Here is a 22,604-nt window from a genome sequence, read left to right as displayed (position 1 = left end):
CCATGTTTGGCCCGGGACCCTTCAATTTTTGGGGCCTCATTTTCTATTTTTTTTTTGAGCCCAACTTTATAATTCTTGTTTTGTAATTTCCGGAAGCCAATTTCGAAATTTCAAATTTGCCCTTAGCCCACATCTCCGATGTCTTTGCGCCAACATTTTTCCATGAACAACATAAATATGTTAATTAAGATCAACAATATTAACTTATGACATACGAGTCACAATTATTTCAAATTTTCCGAATATGCGAAAATGCCGGATATAACACATACTTGCCTCGGGGACGGGGTAACCCCACAATAAAATCCATATTGATCACTTCCCATTTCTAAGTAGGAATTTCCATTGCTTGCAATAATCCTCCTGGCTTTTGATGTTCGATTTTCACTTGCTGGCAATTTGGACATTGGGCTACAATTTCTGCTATGTTTCTCTTCATGCCATCCCACCGATATATCAACTTGAGATCATAATACATCTTTGTCGCTCCTGGATGAATAGAATACCGAGAACAATGAGCTTCTTCTAGAATTCGACGATGCAATTCTGCAACATTCGGAACACATAGCCTGCCCCAGTATCTAAGAATTCCATCCGTAGAAGTTTCAAATGGAGACTTCTCTTTTTCATGAAATGTGTCTCTATAATGGCTCAACTGAGGATCTTCATATTGCCGCTCTTTTACTTCTATGTTCAAGGACTAAACTGTGGGATTATTAACACTAACTCTTGCACCACCTGAATCAATTAGACGTAGGTGGAGCTCATAAATCAATTCTTTCTTCTCCGAAGGAACTTCACATAGGCTGCCGATTGATTGGCGGCTAAGCACATAAGCTACTACATTTGCCTTCCCGGGGTGGTATAAAATATTCACATCGTAATCTTTTAATAATTCTAACCACCGCCCGCCGTTATCGTCAGCTCCTTCTATTTGAAAATGTATTGAAGACTCTTGTGATCTGTATAGATATCAACATGCACACCATACAAGTAATGTCTCCACATCTTTAATGCATGAATAACTGCAGCCAATTCGAGATCATGAGTTGGGTAATTCTTTTCATGTTTCCGCAGCTGTCTCAAAGCATAAGCAATAACTCTGCCATGCTGCATCAATACACACCCTAACCCAACACCGGAAGCATCACAATATACAACATAACCATCTGGCCCTTCTGGGAGTGTTAAGACTAGGGCTGAGGTTAATCTATCTTTCAATTCCCGAAAGCTACTCTCACAAGCATCATTCTACTGGAATTTAGCTAACTTTTGGGTTAGCTTCGTCAATGGGGCTGAAATAGATGAAAACCCTTCTATGAACCTTCTATAGTAACCGTCAATCCCCGTAAAACTACGGACTTCGTAGGCATCGTAGCCTTGGCCAAGTATTCGCGACCTCAATTTTTCGAGTATCAACTCGAATGCCATCATCCGCAATAACATGACCCAAAAATGTCACTAATTCAGCCAAAACTCGCACTTTGAAAATTTTGCATACAATTCTCGAGTGCGAAGAATTCCAAGAACAATACGTAAATGGTCTGCATGTTCTGATTCTGTGCGAGAGTACACCAGAATATCATCAATGAATACTATTATGAATAAATCTAAGAGAGGCCTGAATACATTATTCATCAAATTCATGAACACTGCCAGAGCATTAGTTAGCCCAAATGACATCACCCGAAATTCATAATGGCCATATCTCGTCCTGAAAGCTGTCTTGGGAATATCTTTTTCTCTAACTCTCACTTGATGATAACCCGATCTCAAGTCTATTTTGGAAAACCACTTGGCACCCTGTAATTGATCAAACAAATCATCAATCCTTGGAAGAGGTTATTTGTTCTTTATCGTCACCTTATTCAACTGCCTATAGTCGATGCACATTCGTAGGGAGCCATCTTTCTTTCTTACAAATAGGACTGGTGCTCCCCACGGTGATAAAGCTGGTCTAATAAACCCCTTTTCGAGCAAATCTTTCAATCACCGTGCCTTTAGCTCTTTCAATTACTGCTTTGGAGCCATTCGGTGAGGAATAGAAATAGGCTTGGTATCCGGCAACACATCAATAGCGAAATCAATTTCTCTTTCCGGAGGAAGGTCTGGAAGTTGATCGGGAAATACATCTGAATATTCATTCCCTACTGGAACGGATTGGAAAGTTGGGGACTTTGTTTTAGTATCATGAACTCGGACTAAGTGATAAATATAGCCCTTAGCTATCATCTTTCTTTCTTTAAGGTAGGAAATAAACCTACCTCGAGATGTCTTTAGATTACCCTTCCATTCAAGCACGGGCTCTCCCGGAAATTGAAATCGAACTACTTTCATTCGACAATCAACATTAGCATAACATGAGGCCAACCAATCCATACCCATAATCACATCGAAATCTAACATTTCCAGCTTAACTAAATCAACTTTAGTCTGGCGGTCGCATATCACAATTACACAATTTTCGTACACTTGTTTAGCTATCACGGGATCACCAACCGGAGTAGATACCTCAAAAGGTTTAATTGGCTCGGGTTTCACCCCAATACGACCCACAACATATGGAGTAATATAAGATAAGGTAGAACCCGGATCTATCAATGCATACACATCATGGGAAAATATGGACAATGCATCAGAATCAATATCCGGGGAGGACTCAAGATCCCGTCGTCCGGCTAAAGCATACATGCGGGGAGTGGCACCCGAAGTGTATGATCCCCCTCGCCTCTATCCCCCTCGGCCTCCCCGGCTCCGGGATTTGGGGAGTGCCCTATCGGGCGCACCAAGAAGAACCGACGCTCGATCCGTGGGTCGGACCCCAACTCTACCCGCTCATCGACGGCAATCTCGCATCATGTGCCTAACCCGCGCTGTGCATAGCAAGCATCTAAACCACGGCGACACCGTCCGAAATGTAATCTACCGCACCGATCGCATCGTGGTACCGGGGGTCTCTCTCGGCTTCAGCTCCCCCAACCGTGAACTCGAGGCCCCCTCGAACTCGACTTTGTCCCGAACGGAAGAGCGATCAAATCTTCTACCGCAAATCGCGGAGGTGCACTAGTCACCGACCGGCCCGAGTGTCTGGGGTATGACCGCTTGATCCCCTCTCGTAATCACTACCTGCCCCCATAGATCTGGCCCTCCTACTTTGCCCTCTATCAATATCACGATCACCCCTTTGCGGATGTTGTTGTCCTTCTAAATTCTGGGCATGGTCTTGAATGCGGGAAATATCCATCCCATCTTGCAACGAAGCCGCTCAAGCGCCCGAACAAATGTGGCCCTAAGCCACTCACAAATCTATGCACCCGATCTCCCATGTCGGCCACCATAGTCGGGGCATACCAGGCCAAAGAATTAAATTGAAGGCTATACTTTCGGGCACTCATGTTTTCTTTCTTCAAATTTAAAAATCTATCTACTCTAGCTCGGCAGTCCTCGGGTGGAAAATAATGGTGAATGAAAGCATCTACGAATTCTTGCCAAATCGGAGGAGGCGCATTCTCTTTTCTTGATGATATCCAATTATTATATCATAATACCGCCACATCTCGGAGTCTATACGATGTCAACTCCACAGATTCAGTTTCGGAGGCGTGAATAATCTTTAATGTCCTCAACATTTCATCAATAAAGCCTTGCGGATCTTCATCCGACTTTGACCCGAAAAACTCCAGAGGATTCAAACTCATAAAATCACGGGCTCTGGTACTAGCTGACTGATCACTTGAACCCGCATTCTGCCGCTGTGCCTGGGCGGCAACTAACTGCGTTAGTAGATGAATAGCTTTTGTCATTTGTTGACTCGAAGTAGTCGGTGGAGGAACTGGAGGCATAGGAGCTGCAGCTGAAGCCCCTTCTTGTTCTTCCATAATAGGCGGGGTGGAAGAAGCATTAGATGGAGCCTTATTATGTGATTCTCCCTCATCTACATTTATTGGCGGCTCCCTTTCTACCTGCTTTTTCATCGTAGTCTTGCCCTTCTGGGCGGCTTTAGCTTTTCCCTTTGCCGGCATTTCTGAAATCATAGCACACTATTAGGGAAGAGAAAATCTTATTACACAGCTCTATCGCACGATCTCATAAGATGAAAGATGGTCATTTTTCCTAAAGGCCCTAGCCTCCTGTTTATTAGCGTGGCGCGCAACACACCATAAATAAGATTCTACTAGACACGGCTCGTAGACACTTCCTAGGACTGAAATGCTCTGATACCACTTTTGTCACGACCCGACTAGGGCCATGTCGGGTACCCAGGGCTAACCACCGAGCACCACTCACTCTATTACTCATCCTGCATTCATTCATATTTCTTATGCTTATAATCAGAGAAAGCTATTTTCATTTGAAACATATACACTTTATATACATAAGCCCTTCGGCTATCAAAATAATATATATACATACGAAGAGAAACTGTGAGACCATATTACCCACACTGCGTATCTACGAGCCTCTACTAGAGTACTAGACATATGGACGGGACAGGACCCGGTCATTCCCAAAACATATAGATATACATAAAAGAATAGTCAATGGCACCTCCGATACAAAGGAGTGCTCTCAAATCAGCTAATGGCTCCTACGAGTCTGAATCTCCTCCTTGTCTACCTGTGGGCATAAACATAGCGTCCAAAGAAAACGGATGACAGTACGAGCATTGTACTGTGTATGTAAGGCATCAACAATAATAATACATCAATGAAGTAGGAAGCATCAAATGAGAGCAATCAGAATCGATCGTCAATCATAAAAGAAATAATGCATGTCGGCTTACTTCATAATCATCATCATATCATGTATGCATATATGTATAAGTCGCCCGACCATATAGGTACGGTGTGATAATCATTAGCTCGCGTCTGTGCCTCCCGCATCCGGGTACCATCTCATGCCACCCACTAGTAGTGTCCGCCCACGCCATCTAGACACGGTGTATACGCCCCCGCCTTAGCAATGTGTCTCTCCCGGCCATCTAGGCGCGGTGTAATATCATCATCATATACTAATCATAACATACTCATCATAATGTACTCATCATAATATACTCATCATAATGCATGCATGGAGACTCAAGGACAACTATACTTTATCGGGGTGATATAAGGTCGTGAACCCCCGATTCCATTATGGAGCATTTATAAGCATTCATTAGCATATAAGGTGAGTGTATATAATAAACAATATCAATGGATTATAGATAGCATCATTAGCTTTATAGGAACATCATATCATGGACTCTAGAATCTTTAGACTTAAACTTATCATCATCATTATCGTGCGTATAATGTCTTTCTTATCTCATATGGCTATTCATGAACATAGACTCTTAGTTTTTCGGAATATAGGAGATTTATGGAGAAGGAGGAAAAATCATGCCATAGGATTCATGCTTTAGAAAGAAAGGACTAGCCTCACATACCTTTCCCTTTAGCTATTCTATCACTTGATCGTTCTCCTTCAATGCTCACGTCTTTACCTTCAAGGGAGTTCGTATTGACATTAGCTAAACGATTACAAGAACGTGCTTACTAAAGCTAGAGAAAATTGGGCAGCATTTCCTTTGTTTATACAACTTCCTCCATATTCCATATCAACTCCCAACATTCATAACAACAATCACAATACCATAGGCAACAATCATAATTCAACTACATTATCCACATTTCACAATTTCACTTCAATTCTCCATAATCATAATCATAGTTCACTATCGCATTCTTTCACATATAACACTTATTCCATGTTCTAAATGTCATTCATAACCTACTTACAATCACAACATATCAACAACCATGATTCAATCCAAACTACTACTCAACAATGACACTATTCCCCATTTATGACCCATTTTCTATATTCTTCTACAATCCAAGTGTTTCAACTTTTCAATACCTCAAACATCATGAAAATACCATAAAACTTACCTTAGATAGTGTAGGAATAAGCCTTGAGTGGCAATACTCTTCTTGCACTAAAACCCTAGTTCACTTCTCTTGGAATTTCTTGGCTTGGATGAACTTTAATGTGTTTCACACTCTTGATTTTTGTTGTTTTGATGAAGGTGATCATCAATTTCCTTTGAGTTCTTGTGGATAAAGAGTGAAGAATATTCTAGAGGTTTCTTGACTTGTGGAGAAGAGAAATGAAATGAAATAAAATGAGAGAGAGGTCCTTATATCATTTTAAAATCTGTCCCGACCATGATCTACGGACCAACATACGGTCCGTATATTTTATACTGACCGTATGTCTGGCCGTAGATTTGGTCCAAAGAGGTATGTCATTCTGGGCTGATTATACGGCCAGACATACGGCCGCATATGTTGGGCCGTATAATGCCCAGTTCTTCCGAAATCATTCTCGTTGACTCGTTTGATCTCCAATCTTTATGGAATCTTCTTGAAACTTGTTTAACACCTCAATACCAATCTAAGGGACGTTATCACTCTTCTCCAAAGCATCTTTCAGCCATCATTAACTTGATACTCGTAAATCTTGCCCGACACACAATACATGCCTTGCTTTCCTTAACAACTTTCTTATCCTACCTCGAATGTCTTTAAAATCTCGATTAAGATCATCAAGTGCTATTTCTTACTTATGAAAACATCGTATGCGTCATGTCCTTTGTTATTCTATTCACTGTACGCTAACATGAAATTTCCAAGGTGTAACAGTTTCACTCGAATTCGCGATTTTTAATCCAAACATGGTAATGAATCATATTTTTTGCTTTATTTTACTTTATTATTTCGTGATTTACACGTTTTTTTATTGTACCTCGCTTGATTTCCATTGGTTGGGTTTGAAAAGGCTGGATCGAACCAAATGAGGTTCAGATCTGGCCGTTCATATGTTGAAGAAGTCATTTGAGGCGTAGATCTGATTTGAAAGTTCATTTTTAGGGGAATATGTTTGTCCCACTTGAGTAATTTTTGGGGTTCTATAAATAGAACCCCAACCCTGTCACAGAGGGAAGGTCTTTTTTTTCGGGAGAGAAAAAAAAAGTCTGAGTTTTTTTTTTTTTTTTTTTTTTTTAAGTTAAGAGTTTTGAAAAGTTTCAGAGGTTAAAAATTGGAGAAGTTTTAGAGGAAGGCTGAAAACTTCGAATTTCAAGCCTCTATTAGTAAAAATTTTAAGGCTTCACCAGTTGGAGGTCTTTCTGAGTTTAAATTTTTTATTTTTTCTTTGTTTTGAGTCTTTGTGGCTGAGTGTGGTCTTGGAAGCACAAAAGGGCTTTCAAATTCATTTTTGACCAAGACTGCACCACTAAAAGGTTATATTCTATCCTTTATTTATTTTATTTACTGCTTAGTAGTTAATCTATATGATGATAGCTTGTTGATGTTAGTTGGTTGTTGTGTTGCCTTTGGTTCAAGTAAATAAGTGGACTGTTTGGGTGATGTTAAGGTTCACTAGCTTGTTTAGATATGGAGATTATTCCCCTTGTTCTCAAAGTATATGTTTGACCTTAGTAAGTAGCTGTTGATATAGACTGAGTGTATGAGTTTCAAATAACATGTTGTTTGTTTAGATATGGTTGAAACAGACTTCATGTGCTCTGTGGGATGTTGAGGTTTCCTGTTTTGGTTGATTCAATACTTAAAATATGATAAGAATGTGACTCATGATAGTAATCTGGTGAACTCTAAATCAACACTGATCCTATTTGAATGCAATGAAGTACTGTGATGATCAGATTGAAGCATTTGAGGTAGTTGCTTTTATTTGAATAAGATTATGACATTTTAATTGCCTAAATTTGTTCTTTTATGGGTCTGTATACTTGTCTAATGTGAGTTGGATAATATGAAGTTATGATTAGGATAAAAAGAGAAAAGATCATGATCAGGTTAAAACAAAGCTTAAGGAACCTAGGCATGTTTATAAGAAGTCTTTGATAAGTTTCTAAGGCATTTAGAGTTAGGGTCTACTTGCATTTGTGTGGGTCTGAATCTTCCCAAGTCTGCTTGAATGTGGTTCATATCTGAATTTTCAAAAGAAGTTTGAGAGGATTAAAAAGATGATTTGAGTCCTGATGTGCCTTTAACTGTCTGAAAATGATTAACCAATTGGAAAGGGAATTGTTTTGAACCTGGAGGTTGATGTTCAATCTGAACTTAAGCTTTTAAGTGACTTAAGTGTTCAACTTTTTCAAATGTTAGTGTCTAAAGGGATTCAACCTGACTTTACATATTTAGGATCCTAAAACTGAGTTGACTAGAAGTTGTTAACTTATATGATCAATTAGGGGTTTAAATGACATTTAGTTTAAGGGGGGCAGTGTCAAACCACTCTTGTCCATAAGTTTTTTTTTGTGATTGGCATTGGGTTTGGGAATAAGGTAAAGGGGGCTGGGGTTGCTTTGGGAGAGTAAAAAGTGAGCTTAGGCATGAACTGGAGGTAGTGAACATTAGGGCCTTTGATCCTTTTTTACTGGAAGTAAGGATCAGGAAAGGGATGGGGAGGTGATGCCCTCACACTATCCTGTTCCTCTTTCAGGACCCCGAAGTTTCCTTGTCTTTGTAGACCTTGTTCTCATGATTGTGAGGGGTTCATTGAAGATCTGGGGATTGGTCAAGGGTGGTTTGTCATGCCTTGGGGGGAAAGTTCTTGAGATTTCATGCGGGCATGAAAGCAGCGTCCATAAATAAAAGGACGTCAGTACAAGCAATGTACTGAGTATGTAAGGCATGAATATCAACATAATAAAGATATAGAAAATAACATGTGATAAGAGAGATAACCTGTACATCTGGATGCCACTTAAAGAGGATGTCATGCATGTTTAGCCTTTTTTAAAAAAACTTTTTTCTTATATACATATGTATAAATATTGTTGAGGAACGTGCAACCCAATCCATATATCATATCATCCCGCGTCCGGGGTAACAAAGATAATCTGCCCAGTGCAGTGGTATGCACATCTACGTGCTTGCCCGGCCGACTATCGCGTGGCGCAGTGTGAGAATATACATAGATATATATAGCATGCATGAGAGCCCAAATAAAAGCTATAACTCCATCGGAGTGACGTAAGGTCGGTAACCTCCGATTATCAATATGGAATCACCATCATTGCTACATCTCACCTTGAAAGAACAATTATCATAAGGTGAGATCAACAACAATGACTAAAATCAACAATTATGAAACAAGCTTAAAAACATCATAATGACATCAAACTATAAGCTTTGAGATCTCTAGAAATGGAATCATTATCATCATAAGAATATCAAGAGCTATAGTCTTTGATGCATTTGGAAAGAAATCATCATTTCCATCATAAGGAGTGCTCATCAGTAATATCATAAGAATCAAGAGAATCATAAACTTCTAGCAATCTTAAGAACAATGATATTATGGATATGGTGTGAAGATTTACAGCAAAAGAATCATGCCTTTAGAAAGAAAGGGTTAGCCTTAACATACCTTCGCGTCTCCATAACTACCTAACGTTCTCTTCCCAAGTTCGCAAGTCTACATTCAAAAGGAGTAGTTCTAGAGTTAGGTCTTGAAAATACTTATAAGCTCAAACTAGAGTAATTAGTGGCTAACGGGATGTGGGTAGCACTTCTCCTATTTTATTAACTTCCACCAATTTCCAATTCAACTCCCAACAACAATAACAACATCAACAACTCCATAATTAGGAGGTTATATATAAATTTACACCTAAATCCAGAACTTCTTTCCAAGTTTCATTCATGACAAAAAAATTTAACACAATGTCCCATAACCTTTCCTACCACAATTTCCCTCACTTTCATGACTTATTAATCTCCAAATCAACTTAATATAAAAAATAAAGAGAGAGCATACCTCAATCTTGAAGAACCCTAGCTTTCCCAACCTTGTTTCAAACCAAACCCACCATAAGATTTAATTAAGACCAAAGATCATCATCACCCATGGACTAACTCAGGGTTTTAAAGCTTGTTTTTCACTTGAATTTGGCTTAAAAAGTGCGTGGATGAGTGGAGAGTGTAGAGAGGACTTGAAGGGTCTAGAGGATTCTAATTTTTTGGGCCTTTTATTTATAGGAGAGAGAAAAATTTTCCACCACCTGTGGTTCGACGGTCAGGTCGACGGCCCGTCGACATGTCGACGATTCATCGACTCGCCACCGTTGATCTACGGAAGCCTCTGAATCTCTCAGATCTTTTCGATGAGCAGGTCGACGATCCGTCGACCAGTCAACTTGACCGTTGAATTGCTCTGCTACAGAACTCAGATTTTACTGGTTTATTTCGCCTCTAATCTTTCGATACTTGCTGTACACAACTTAAACTTCCGCATATGCAGAATGATTAAATAGAGTCTTTTGTAACCTTAACAAACATCCTCACTTACTAATTTCTCATCGGCTATCTTACGATGAAACTCAGCGTATAAAGTACGTGGTATAACAGACCTGATATAGCGTTAATTTGTAGCTCTTCTCCTACACAGAGACATTGAAATGGAATTAAGCATATATTGCGACATCTAAAAGGTACTATTGATATAGGTCTATTTTATGCTAACAAAGGTAGTACAGATCTTGTTGGTTATGCGTATGCAAAGTTATTTATACGATCCACATAAAGCTCGATCTCATACAGGCTATTTGTTTACATGCGGAGGTACTGCTATATCATGGCGATCTACAAAGCAGTCTATTATTGCTACTTCTTCAAATTATGCTGAGACAATAGCTATTCATGAAGCAAGTAGAGAATGTGTGTGGTTGAGATCAGTGATATATCTCATCAGAGGAAGGTGGCCTGAAGTGTGATACCAAAATACACACAGTCTTATAGGAAGACAATGCTGCATGCATAGCCCAATTAAAGAGAGGATTCATAAAGGGAGACAGAACGAAACACATTTCACCAAAGTTATTTTTCACACACGATCTCCAAAAGAATGGTGATATTGATGTACAACAAATTACTCAAGTGATAATCCCGCATTTGTTCACTAAATCTTTGCCGACTTCAACTTTTGAGAAGATGGTAAACAAGATTGGAATGCGAAGACTTAGACATCTGAATTGTGGTCTTCATCAGGGAGAGTAAACTCTGCGCTGTACTCTATTTTCCTTAACCAAGATTTTGTCCCATTGGGTTTTCCTGGTAAGGTTTTTTAATAAGGCATCTTGTAGTGCGCATTACTAGATGTGTACTCTTTTTGCTTCACTTGGATTTTCTCACTGTGTTTTCTGTTATACCCCGTATTTCTCATTCTAAGTTTTGTCGTAAGATAGCTGATGTGAAGTTAGCAAGTGATGTTGTTTTCAAGGTTGTAATAGATTCTACATGATTATTCCACATATGCGGGAATTTAAGTTGTGTACCGCAAGTATCAGAAGATTGTAGGCAAAATAAACCAGAAAAATCTGAGTATTGTAGCAGAGCAACTCGACGGTCAGGTCGACGGATCCTCGACTGGTCGACGAACCATCGACCCAACCGTCAAAAAATTCTGCCAGATTCTGGGGCTGCTGCAGTTCGACGGCGCAAGTCGACGAACCGTCGACCTGACCTTCGAACCGCAGGCGGTGGAAAGTTTTCTCTCTTCTATAAGTACAAGGCCCACGACTTGGATCATTTATTTTCATCAAAAATCATACCTTTATACATCCTTCAAGTTCTCTCTACACTCTCCACTCATCGATACACTTCCTAAGCCAAATTTAAGTAAAAGTCAAAGCTTTGAAACCCTAAGCTAGTCCATGGGTAATGATGATCTTTGCTCCTAAGTTAATTTTTATGGTGGTTTTGGTTCAAAAACATGGTTGCGGGAATTAGGGTTCTTCAAGATTAAGGTATGTTCTCTCTTTCTTTGTTATGTTGCTTTGATTTGGAGATTAATAAGTCATAAAGGTGAAGGAAATTGTGGTAGAGAAGGTTATGGGACATGGTGTTGGAGTTGTTGGTTGTGAATGAAATTTGGAAGGAAGTTTTGGATTGTTTTAGGTGCAAATTGCATATATTTTTCCTAAATATGGAAGCTATTTATGTTGTTATTGTTATTGGGAGTTGTTTTGTAATTTGGTGGAAGTCGACAAAATAGGGGAAGTGTTACCCAAATTTCACTAGCTCGTTAGTTACACTAGTTTGAACTTAAAAGTGTTTTCATGACTTAACCTTAGCATGATTCCTCTTGAATGTAGATTTGCGAGCTCGGGAGGAGAACGTTAAGTAATTAAGGAGACGTAAAGGTATGTTAAGGCTAACCCTTCTTTCTAAAGGCATGATTTCCTTATTGTGAACCTATCTATGATTCCATAATGGTAATCGGAGGCTCACCGACCATATGTCACTCCGATAAGAGTTGTAATGCTTCTCTTGGATTCTCATGTATGCCATATATGTATATTTAGCTATTTCCCGACACCGAGTCTATACGGCCGGGTATGATAACTATTGTGCACACCACGACAGTTGGGTACGAATAACATCGAGCCCTGTTATGGCCGGGCAAGGACAATACCGAATTTTATTATGGCCGGGTACGGGCGACACCGAGCCTATATGGCCGGGTATGGTATCATTATATGTATATGTATGGAATGTTTCCTTTAAAGAAAGGTTAAGTATGCATGACCATCGTCTTAAGAGTTATTATGAGGTTGTTCTCTTTATCTTGTGTTATGTTCATGCTTTCATCGTGTTGCTATTCATGCTTTAAATACTTAGTACATTGTTCGTACTGACATCCGTTTGTTTGTGGACGCTGCGTTCATGCCCTCAGGTAGACAGATCAGACCCCTAGGCTGCTTCATCAGTGATTCCATAAAAGTGCTCCATTTGATTCGGAGCTGCAGTTTAGTTGGTATTATTCTTTTGTGTACATACTTGGGCATGATAGGGTCCTGTCCTGTCTTTATGATATTACATACTCCATGTAGAGGCTCGTAGACAGATGCACATAGCTAGATACCCCATAACCTTATCGGTTTATATGTTGTATATCATTTTGGTAGCATTGTCGGCTTGTACATATGGGCATAGTTAATGATATTTATATAGGCGTGCATGTGTTCGATGGAACTTGTGTCTTTTCAGTTCGTGGTAAATTATGAGTTAGCCAAGTGGCTCACCTAGATTTTGTTTGAGAAGTATATTAAGAGGTACTTGGTAGGTTAGTTCTGGCTGCCCGTCATGGCCCTCCGGTTGGGTCGTGACATTTTCCTAGCAAGGTTTTAATGAGACACAAATCTATTAATGAACATTCAAGGGGGAGTGTTATAAATACACCGTATTGTGGATGTCCATTCAAATATACAGTCAATTGAATAAGCTTATAATTAAGCAAGCAGCTTGCAAATAGCTCAAGCAGATAGCTTGCAAGAGTCACAGAGCCTTGCCGCCTTCTTTGAAAAGCCTTGCGGCCTTTTCTCAAAGCTTGCAATCAAGCAGGCAGCTTTCAAGTAGCTCAATGAGATAGCTTGCAAGTAGCTCACAGCAACTTGCCAAGAACTTTTCCCCGAAAAAGCCCCGCAATCCGTTTTCTTTTCCTTTATAAATAGGATGTCAATTCGCTTCATTTGTTTATCGCTCAAAGTTGAATAATATATCACTCTCTCTATATATACTTGTCTCTAGTGTATTTACTTTATAGTCTTCATTTTATAACAAAAAAAAAAAAAAGTTCTCCAGCCCCAACCTAAATAAGAAAAAGAAAGAATAAAGGAGGGGGGGGGGGGTGTTGCATGAACGTGACTGGGATAAAATGGTGCCTTCAATTTGTAGAAATTAAATACTAGAGGTCATTTGGTTTTATGGATAAGAAAAAATAATCCTGGAATAAAAATTTAGTATTACTATATCCCTTATTTGGTTATTAATCCTGGGTAAGTTATTCCAGAATTCAAAATAGTGCTGGGATAAGTTATTTCTGACAGAGGGTGGAATAACAATCACAGGATAAAATAACAAAAATGACAAAAATAGCCCTAGGATCTCTCAAACTCTTTTTGTACTACATAAGGTGGAGGATAGTTTCATAAACAAACAGCTTTTTCTTAGAAATTATGCAATATATGTTACTTTTAATACAATAAATCAAATAATTAATAATAAATAATACCATAATATAGGGGTGTACATTGGTTCGAATTTTTTAAATACCAAACCAAACCAATTGCGTCGGGTTTTTAAATTTATACACCAAACAAAACCAATAAAATTTGAGTTTTTCAACCTCGGGTTTTCTCGGGTTATTTGATTTTCTCGGGTTTTTCGGATTTTTTTCCGCAAAAGTCTTCATACAAAACATATAACTTTTACTTCAAATATTTATTTAGTTCTAGTAAGATACAACTATCTAATTAAGGTGCTTTTTAAGAAAATAACACAAAATGTGTGATGAGTGATGACATTGTATTAAATTATTCAACAAAAAAGATAATAAAATCGGTTAAAATAATATTGCTAATAAATAAGCCATAAAGAAAACGACCATAGTCTAAAAATACTAAGTCACTAAAATAAGTACGGCTAATAAGTTTTAATTACATGACAAAGGAAAAAAATTAAGTTATGTATTTTCACTCTCTAAACGAATTATGCAAAACTAAAGAATATATATCCAACATTATTATCATTCCTAGTGGTAGAATTGAATTTTTTTTGTTAGCATTAGTGTTGAGTTAGTTTTGGTTTGGACTTTATTTTAGTTACTAACATCCATGGGATATAAAACTTATTTGACATTCAAAATTCTAAGTTCAAGCTTGAAATAATATGATAAAAGACAAAAAACTACAAAAAAAAATTAAGAAATATTTATAAATTACATTACAAATAAATATTTTTATGTATAAAATACTTTAAAAATTAAATACATGTAATGACGGGTTGATTTGGTTCGATTTGACTTTCCTTAGCTAAAACCAAATCAAACCAATTAAGGTCGAATTTTTTTTTTCCAACACCAAATCAAGTCAAACCAAACCACTAGTTGAGTTTTTTCTCTGTTTGACTCGATTTATCGATTTAGTGCGATTTATCGGTTTACTTTTTACACCCTTACCAAAATACATAACTAATCCCAATATAATTAATGTCAACCTAACATATCCCATCTTAACTTCTCTTCGACCCAAACGACCCCTAGGAGCAGTAGGAATTATCCTTTGCTTAAAAAAGGACCATAGTGTACTTTCTTCTTTATTCATTCATCATTTTCCTCTAATAATACTCTCTCTAAAAACGTGAAGCTTAGCTTGTAGAGAGAGAAGAAAAGAATGTGTCCTCTCAGAATTATTCTGATTTTCCTGTCTGCAATTCTGGCCGGATTCTTTGTTCTCCGGAACCTCAAATCCCTGCCTAATGCTGTTGACCCCGACCACGACGACGACTACGACGGCGATTCACCTAAAGACTCAAATTCGCTTCCTCTCTCCTCCCAGGTAGGTACCCCCTACTATTTCCTTATTAGGGTTCACACTTTGCTGCTTTTAAATCCTCAATTTTAATTGTTATCATATCAGTTGTGCGACGTTATTGGGAAAGGATTTTGGACCTGCCTGGATATGGCTACTGGCAAGTATCTCTGGAGGCATTTGGTTTCTTCTCCTTCTCCTTCCCCCACCCATTGATCTAAGGATTACCATCTCATCAAACTTAGCTTCTCCTTTTTATGGTAAATCTAGAGTTTGCTTTCAAAAACTCATGTTGTAATGGTCCTGTAATCTGTACAGTATAAGGTGTTCATCTTCTGCTTCAATTCATGTGTCTATAGTTTTTACCACGTTGTAATTTGCTTCAGAGCTGTAATCCGCGGTTGTGGGAATAAGAATGCAACTTTTTTACTATCAATCATGATTTTTATGTTGGCAATGCCATTTGATACCATCTGATTCTTGTTTTTGGAAAACAGATTTTGGCAACATTATCTAACTTCTTGGCATTTTCTGAAAAATATTGAAGACACTAGTGGTGTTGATGACAAGTCAAACTTCCATTAAAGTCAGTCTCCCTATGTTGCTTTTTGTGGTTACTATATTTCTTTCATATTGGTAAAAGTTGGTAAGCTCCCCAGCCAACCCCATTGCCCTGTCCAAATATTTGCTGTCACTCAATTTTCAATGTTGACAAGACAACCTTTGTTACAAACCATCATTTAGATTGTATTCAAGCAATCTTTTTCTCATATACGATTTCGGACTCAGAGAGGACATAGGATCGTAGATTTGAACGGATCCTGTTCTGGTGATGGAAGTTAATAATCGACCAATGAACTCAAGGTGGACATAGGTTTTGCAGCTGAATTATTCATATGTCGCTGGAATGTTTCTTAACTAATTATGAGGGACTGGTGATACATGTACTGGTATATAGAATCATATCAATATGGGTGTACAACTATGCTTAATATATTTTACAGAATCTGTGCAGATACCCACACCCATATCACCTATTCAACACGGATATGTTAAGACAAATGAAGGATGCATGTAATCTAGATTGCAACTACTTTTATGATAAGAATATATATTGCAACTACTGCAGAAATCGTCAAAACACTTGGTTTCGTGTTGAATGGGTTCTTTTCTCCAGCTTGGCAACAAATGAACATGAATTTACTGAGATTTGGTAGCCACAAGAACTTTATATGCCAATTTCATTTCTTGTTAGGATTTGGAAAGTAAGGACCACTTTCTGGTGATGCTCAAGAGACTATATATGGTTCAAGGTGTTGTTAACCTCTTACTAGGGAAGTTCTAATGCTTTTTGTAGGATCTCAGTACCTTGTTCTGATGAAAGAGGATTAGTTAATTCTGCCCACATCATTGCACCCTTTCTGTCTTTGTCAGATAGGTAATATGTCCAGTTTTTGGAGCTAGATTCTGGTTGTGGAGAGGAACAATGCGCTGGTTTGCTTCTAGATTTCAGCACAGCTTGTAATCTCTTTGATCCCATACTCTATTGCCTCTTGGATTTGAGGGCTTAAAGCACATTACCGCAGGTGCATCATTCAGCAGTTCTACACTCTTTTCTCTTCAACTATGTGCTTGTTTGCCTGTTGCTTATATAAGTCAATACGGAAATGGAAAAGGCTCATCAATACCCTCCTTCCATCTTTGGGTCTATAATACCCCTAAGGTTTGTTTTTGGGCTCAAACATACCCCTAAAACTAACAGATGAACGGCTAGGGTTCTGCATTTCCGTTTTTGCTTCTGCTATCACGTAATTTTTTTCCTCTTCTTTCTTCCAATTTCATTATCAAAAAGTTTCACTCTGTTGTTCTTGTTGGAATGAATATTAAGGCAAAATTTGTTCTTTTGTGCAAGAATTTCCTAGAACTCTGTTTCTTCTCTGAATTTGTCATTACAGGATTAAATCTGCCTTCTACGCCGCTTTTCAGCAATCACTCAAGTCAGCCTGAATTTGAAGAAACTGAGCATGAATCTGATCCAACTCTATTGCCCAAGGTGATTTCTTAAGCTAACACTATGCTTAAACAAAGGCAGCTGTTGCAAAATCCTACTGGTACAAGGAAGATTAGTTTTATGGGAAATGAAAGTGATGTAGTATTACCTACTAGTCTGCCATATTCACCAAGAAAGGTCACTTGGAAAGGAGTCTGTAATGACCTCAAAGCAGCTGGTAGAAGAAAAGGAAAGAATGGTCGGCAAGATGAAAGCTCAAAGGGGCAGGCTTTAGGACAATTAGAAGTTAAACTTTTTTGCTGGTTACTATGTTCATGACACCAGTTATGCTTATGATTATGTTTTGATGTTTTTGTTGCTATGATGTTGTGCAAGACAGTAAAAACTGACTATGTTTTGGTGTTTTGGTGATAAATTCAGTTCTGCCAATGTTATGGAAATGACTGCTTTTATAGTGATTTTGACTTATCAATGGCGATTTATTACTTTTATTTTTCAGTTCAATAGTAGTTGGATTCAACAGTGGGTTATGTGAAATGTCAACAACAATATCTTCATATTTCAGCAATTTAGTGTTCAACAGTTTGGTATTTTTCAGTTTGGACCCAATCAAGTTTGGACCCAACAAGTCTGGAACTTAATTTTCAGAAGAGCTATCAATGACTGGGAAATTGACAGTCTTAGCTTTTGTACCGACACTAAACACTTTTGTTGGTACCTCACATTCATCAGACAAGCTTAAGTGGACACTTAGTAGCAAGGGTACCTTCACGGTCAAAAGTGTCTGTTGGAATGTCAACCACATAACCTCTCTAACTGTGGTCTGGCCCTGGAAACTCATTGTCACACCCAAGCCGAAGGTGAGACCGGCACCGACCTTCTTGGCCGGGCATCTATATCATGACCATCCTGGAGATCAATGAGAAAGTAAAACAGTGAGGAAAGCAACCTGCACGCAGAAGAGCCCAATCTATCACAAGTATGCATGATACATATATACATATGTAAGCCAACGAGGCCATCATGAGAAATTGGACATCATTTTAGGGCCGACAAAGCAACATGCAACAACTATATGCATGACTCATGTCTATGAGCCTCTAAAAACATACATACACATCATATCCGTCGGAACAGGGCCCCACCATACCCGTAAGACAAACACACACACACACACACACATATATATATATATAATCAACTAGCACACGGACCTCTATAGTAACTCTGGCAAGAACGGAGTGTGACCATCAACTCTGAGCTGGGCTACCTATCGAGAAGGTCCTCCTATTGGGCTATCTGGACCTGCGGGCACGAGCGCAGCGTTCCAACAAGGGACATCAATACAGAATAATGTACCGAGTATGTAAGGCAAGAATACATATATAAAAGCAATAAAGTAAAGAGAAGTAGAGAAGAAGTAACCTGAAACTCTGAGTACTACTGAGAACATGTGATATGCATGCATTAGTTTTAAAAAACATATATATATACATACATACATATGTATAAAAAACATATACATACATACATACATATATATATACTCTCACACACACACACACATAAGCCATATCATCATCAAGCCGCTCTTCGGGGCTAACGTCATCATAACGTACCCAGCTACAGTGGTGTGCACAATAGGTGCCATACCCGACCGGCTATAGCGTGGCTCAGTGTAGTAAAATAGATACATATATATAATGCATGATAGACTCGTGAAATGACATACTGAATCTTTCGAAGTGACGTAAGGGCGGTAGCCTCCGAATATGTAATCTATCAATATCAACATGTAACTCAATGAAACAAAATATCAACTGTATCATGAACCAAATAACATGTGAAGGAATGAAGAGCGTGAATCTTTCTTCTATTAGAGTAGATTTCCTTTTTATGAGGGACATTCGTTACGTTAGTTTCATTGGATTCGTGCCAAAAGAAAGAAAGGGAAAACCTTACATACCTTGTTAGCTTCCTTTGCCAGTCCAACCTCGCAATTCGTTTAGCGGTTCAACCTATTATAGCGATAACATCTCTCATTAGGCTAAGGATATACTTAGTATATCATGTATATCAAATGACGAACTTGTCGTATCATGAATCGGACAACATCTCCCCTGTTTCTACTACTTCCCCAAGTTCACAACACCAAGAAAAATAATAACCATACTTAATTTACCGTATTTACTTGAAACAACTTTCATACGGCCCACTCAATACCAACAATGACATACGTCAATTAACGAAACTAGTACCAAACAGGACGAGCGGTAAGCTCGATTTGCAACTAATAACCACCCCTTTCCCCCTATCTTCTTCCCTAATTTTAACACAACAATAACAACAACGTGGTCACCATATATATAACATATTTACACGATTCCTAGCCTTAGATTCATCACAAAAACCACACCAAACAGCCCACACGACAATAACAACACCTTATACGATTTCCCGGTATTAAGATTGTATTTCTCATCCCATAATTTAGCTATGACCTAGACGAATTTAAATATATTTAGGAGAGGTTAATTCTTACCTTATATACCAAGAACTACTGTTCTTCCACTTTACTTCCCTTCGAAGAAAGCTCAGATTCAACAACACGATAAAATAAAACAACGAGATCAAAGTGATAAGCGAAACTGGAATATTGTCCTTGAGAAGAATATATTTGCTTCCTTAAAATGAATTCATGTTGCTACTGCTATGAACCGCTCGTTTCTGTAGCTAAGTAAAATTAATTAATTGTTGCAAATTTGTTTCCTTTTGAGAGCATTCTACACAAAGTTAGACTTAAATGACCCCTTTTCCCCTTACACGTGCCCATCATATGGCAAATCCTTAATACTTATCATGTTTACACTCTTATGTGTCCTTGAGTGTAGATTTCATGCTGTCCATTTGTGCATAACACATGTGGAATCTGTCCACATTAATAATTATCCAATAGTCCCAATTAATTCTTTGACTTCCACGGCAAATCTCTCACTTAAGCAATTACAAACATAATTAATTTCTTGCTCTCAATTCACTCAAATATTAAATCACTTTTAACACTCATTATTATTATCATATCATATAACACTAGTCTATAGTCTCTTTTGACACACACAAAATATTATTTTCAATCACCGTCCACACAATTTAAAGTCCTAGATCATTTCGAGACTTCATCCTTTTATACACAGAGCTCTTTATTTGCATAATTTAATATGACCAAAATTCTCCGAGGCTCGGGTCTACTTTCATACGTTGAGCGGTTCAAACTATAACCCGAAAGCACGAGGTATTATATTGATGAAACTTGTTCTCTTCGATTCGTTTAACCTCTACCCTTCACAACACTTACTTATCAATTATTAAATATAGCATAAAGAGTTATAACCTCAAAGTTAATCTTGTCCTTCGAGCTTATGTTTAATCTTGTCCTTCGAGCTTATGTAAACTAACTTACAGCGCAACTTAACGTACAAAGAAGTGAGGTGTAACACTCATTTGGAAGACTAAAATCCCCCTAAGGTGTCTTATTTTGTCTGGCTGGTAGCCAAGAAAGCATGCCTAACACAGGATAATCTACAAAAAAGAGGACTCCAGATTTGCTCAAGATGCCTTCTCTGTGGTATGGATGGTGAGAGTATTGATCGTTTGTTCATTCAATGCAAGATAACAACAAATCTGTGGCACATGTCTTTTGTATTTTAGGAATCAATTGGGCCATGCCTAGAACTACCTTTGATATGCTTACTAATTAGAAAGAGATTGACAATAGAAATGAAGATGAAGACTGATGGCGAGCCATCCTAACTTGCATAAGGTGGGGAGTCTGGAAGGAGACCTAGACAATTTGAAGAAAAGCAACCCTTTACAGAACATTAAGATGAACTGCCATAGTCTTTTTCATTTTGGTGTAAACAATCTTTTATGGGGAATATAGGTGATTTGATAAATCTGATAGGCAACACTTAGTTTGTTTTTGTTCATAGTCTCCCCCTACTTACTCTTATGAATCTGAGATTGTAATTACTACACTAACCAACACCTTTTGGTACCGAGTCTTCTTTTTTCTATTATATATAAGCCACGAAGGGGGATAAACACAACACTAGATATTTGTACAAAAAGCAAAGAAAATTGTACTATAAACTAGGGAAGAACAGGGGCAAATTGGTCATTAAGAAAAAGTTATGTTTGAGTCCTTCCATCGATAACACGTGTTTCATTTGCTATTTACTGCAGACATGCGTATGGCCAACTCCATTCATCATCCTCTGACATTCACCCTCTGCTATGGTAATATTTGCTCTTCCCCGCTTCCAATTTTCGATTTCTTCCTGGTTTTTGTTTAATATGCAATCTTTATCATTAATTTTGTTCCTAAAAGCACTTTTCTCTACAAGGGTATTGATAAGATATGATATCTTGTGTTTTGATGATTTGCTAAACTCTCGAGGAACTGAATAGGGACCAGATACCTTATCAGGTCCCCTAATTGTTGTACAAGTCTACTATACACCTGTAAAGGCCGCATCAGACCGATCGGGCAAAGATGCCGGAAAGACAAATGCTGCATGACCAAAAGATATATTGTCCCTATCCCCTATCACATGATACTCACATGATCTCAAACATATATGTAACATGTTACAAGGTTTCAACCTAACACTTTGAGAATTAAAAAGAATTATTGTGCTCTCAAGAGGTAGCCGCACTGCTCCTAAAGTGCTCATTCAAAGATCAAGCTGCAACAACTAAAGGAAACAGTTCCGTATTCAATGTCTATGTCGTAGGTTCTTTTAGTTGCTAGATCTTTGTCTATTGTTCTTCATTTGTATTCCTACACGACTTTTAAGAAGTATAAAGTAGGACAGATCTACAACCATTGTTAGTTTATGTTCTTGGCTAGAGGTAGTCAAGATGTTTTTGGGTTCTTGGCTAGAGTTAGTCAAGAGTTGTCGTTGCAATAAAGTCATTGTAAAGGGCTTACAATAGAGGTATTGTAAGGGGTAGGGATTAAGAGTTTAATTCCTAGGTTGCAATAGGTTGTAATATGAAATTGCTCTGTTTTAGTGGAGTTGGAAATCCTACTAGTGTAGGTCGTGGTTTTTGATCCCTTGAGCAAGGAGTTTTCCACGTAAATATCATGTGCCATTTACTTTCTGTATTTCATCTGAGGGAACAAATAGAGAACCTGGTTCTCTATCTTGT

The 22,604-nt window shown here is 38.2% G+C and overlaps 1 protein-coding gene across 1 annotated transcript; it reads left to right on the top strand.

Annotated features, from left to right (window-relative positions):
- The first annotated feature begins 15,203 nt into the window (after positions 1–15,203).
- On the top strand, positions 15,204–15,732 carry LOC132041601 (uncharacterized). Its single transcript, XM_059432302.1, has 3 exons — positions 15,204–15,409; positions 15,491–15,613; positions 15,674–15,732. The coding sequence occupies exons 1-2, from the start codon at positions 15,245–15,247 to the stop codon at positions 15,596–15,598; spliced, it is 273 nt and encodes a 90-aa protein (XP_059288285.1). The 5' UTR covers positions 15,204–15,244; the 3' UTR covers positions 15,599–15,613; positions 15,674–15,732.
- Positions 15,733–22,604: the final 6,872 nt, after the last annotated feature.

Source organism: Lycium ferocissimum, unplaced genomic scaffold, assembly GCF_029784015.1.
Source record: "Lycium ferocissimum isolate CSIRO_LF1 unplaced genomic scaffold, AGI_CSIRO_Lferr_CH_V1 ctg10840, whole genome shotgun sequence".
Taxonomy (NCBI): domain Eukaryota; kingdom Viridiplantae; phylum Streptophyta; class Magnoliopsida; order Solanales; family Solanaceae; genus Lycium; species Lycium ferocissimum.
The sequence above is the reverse complement of the archived record's forward strand: the minus strand, read 5'-3'. Positions and strand labels throughout refer to the sequence as shown.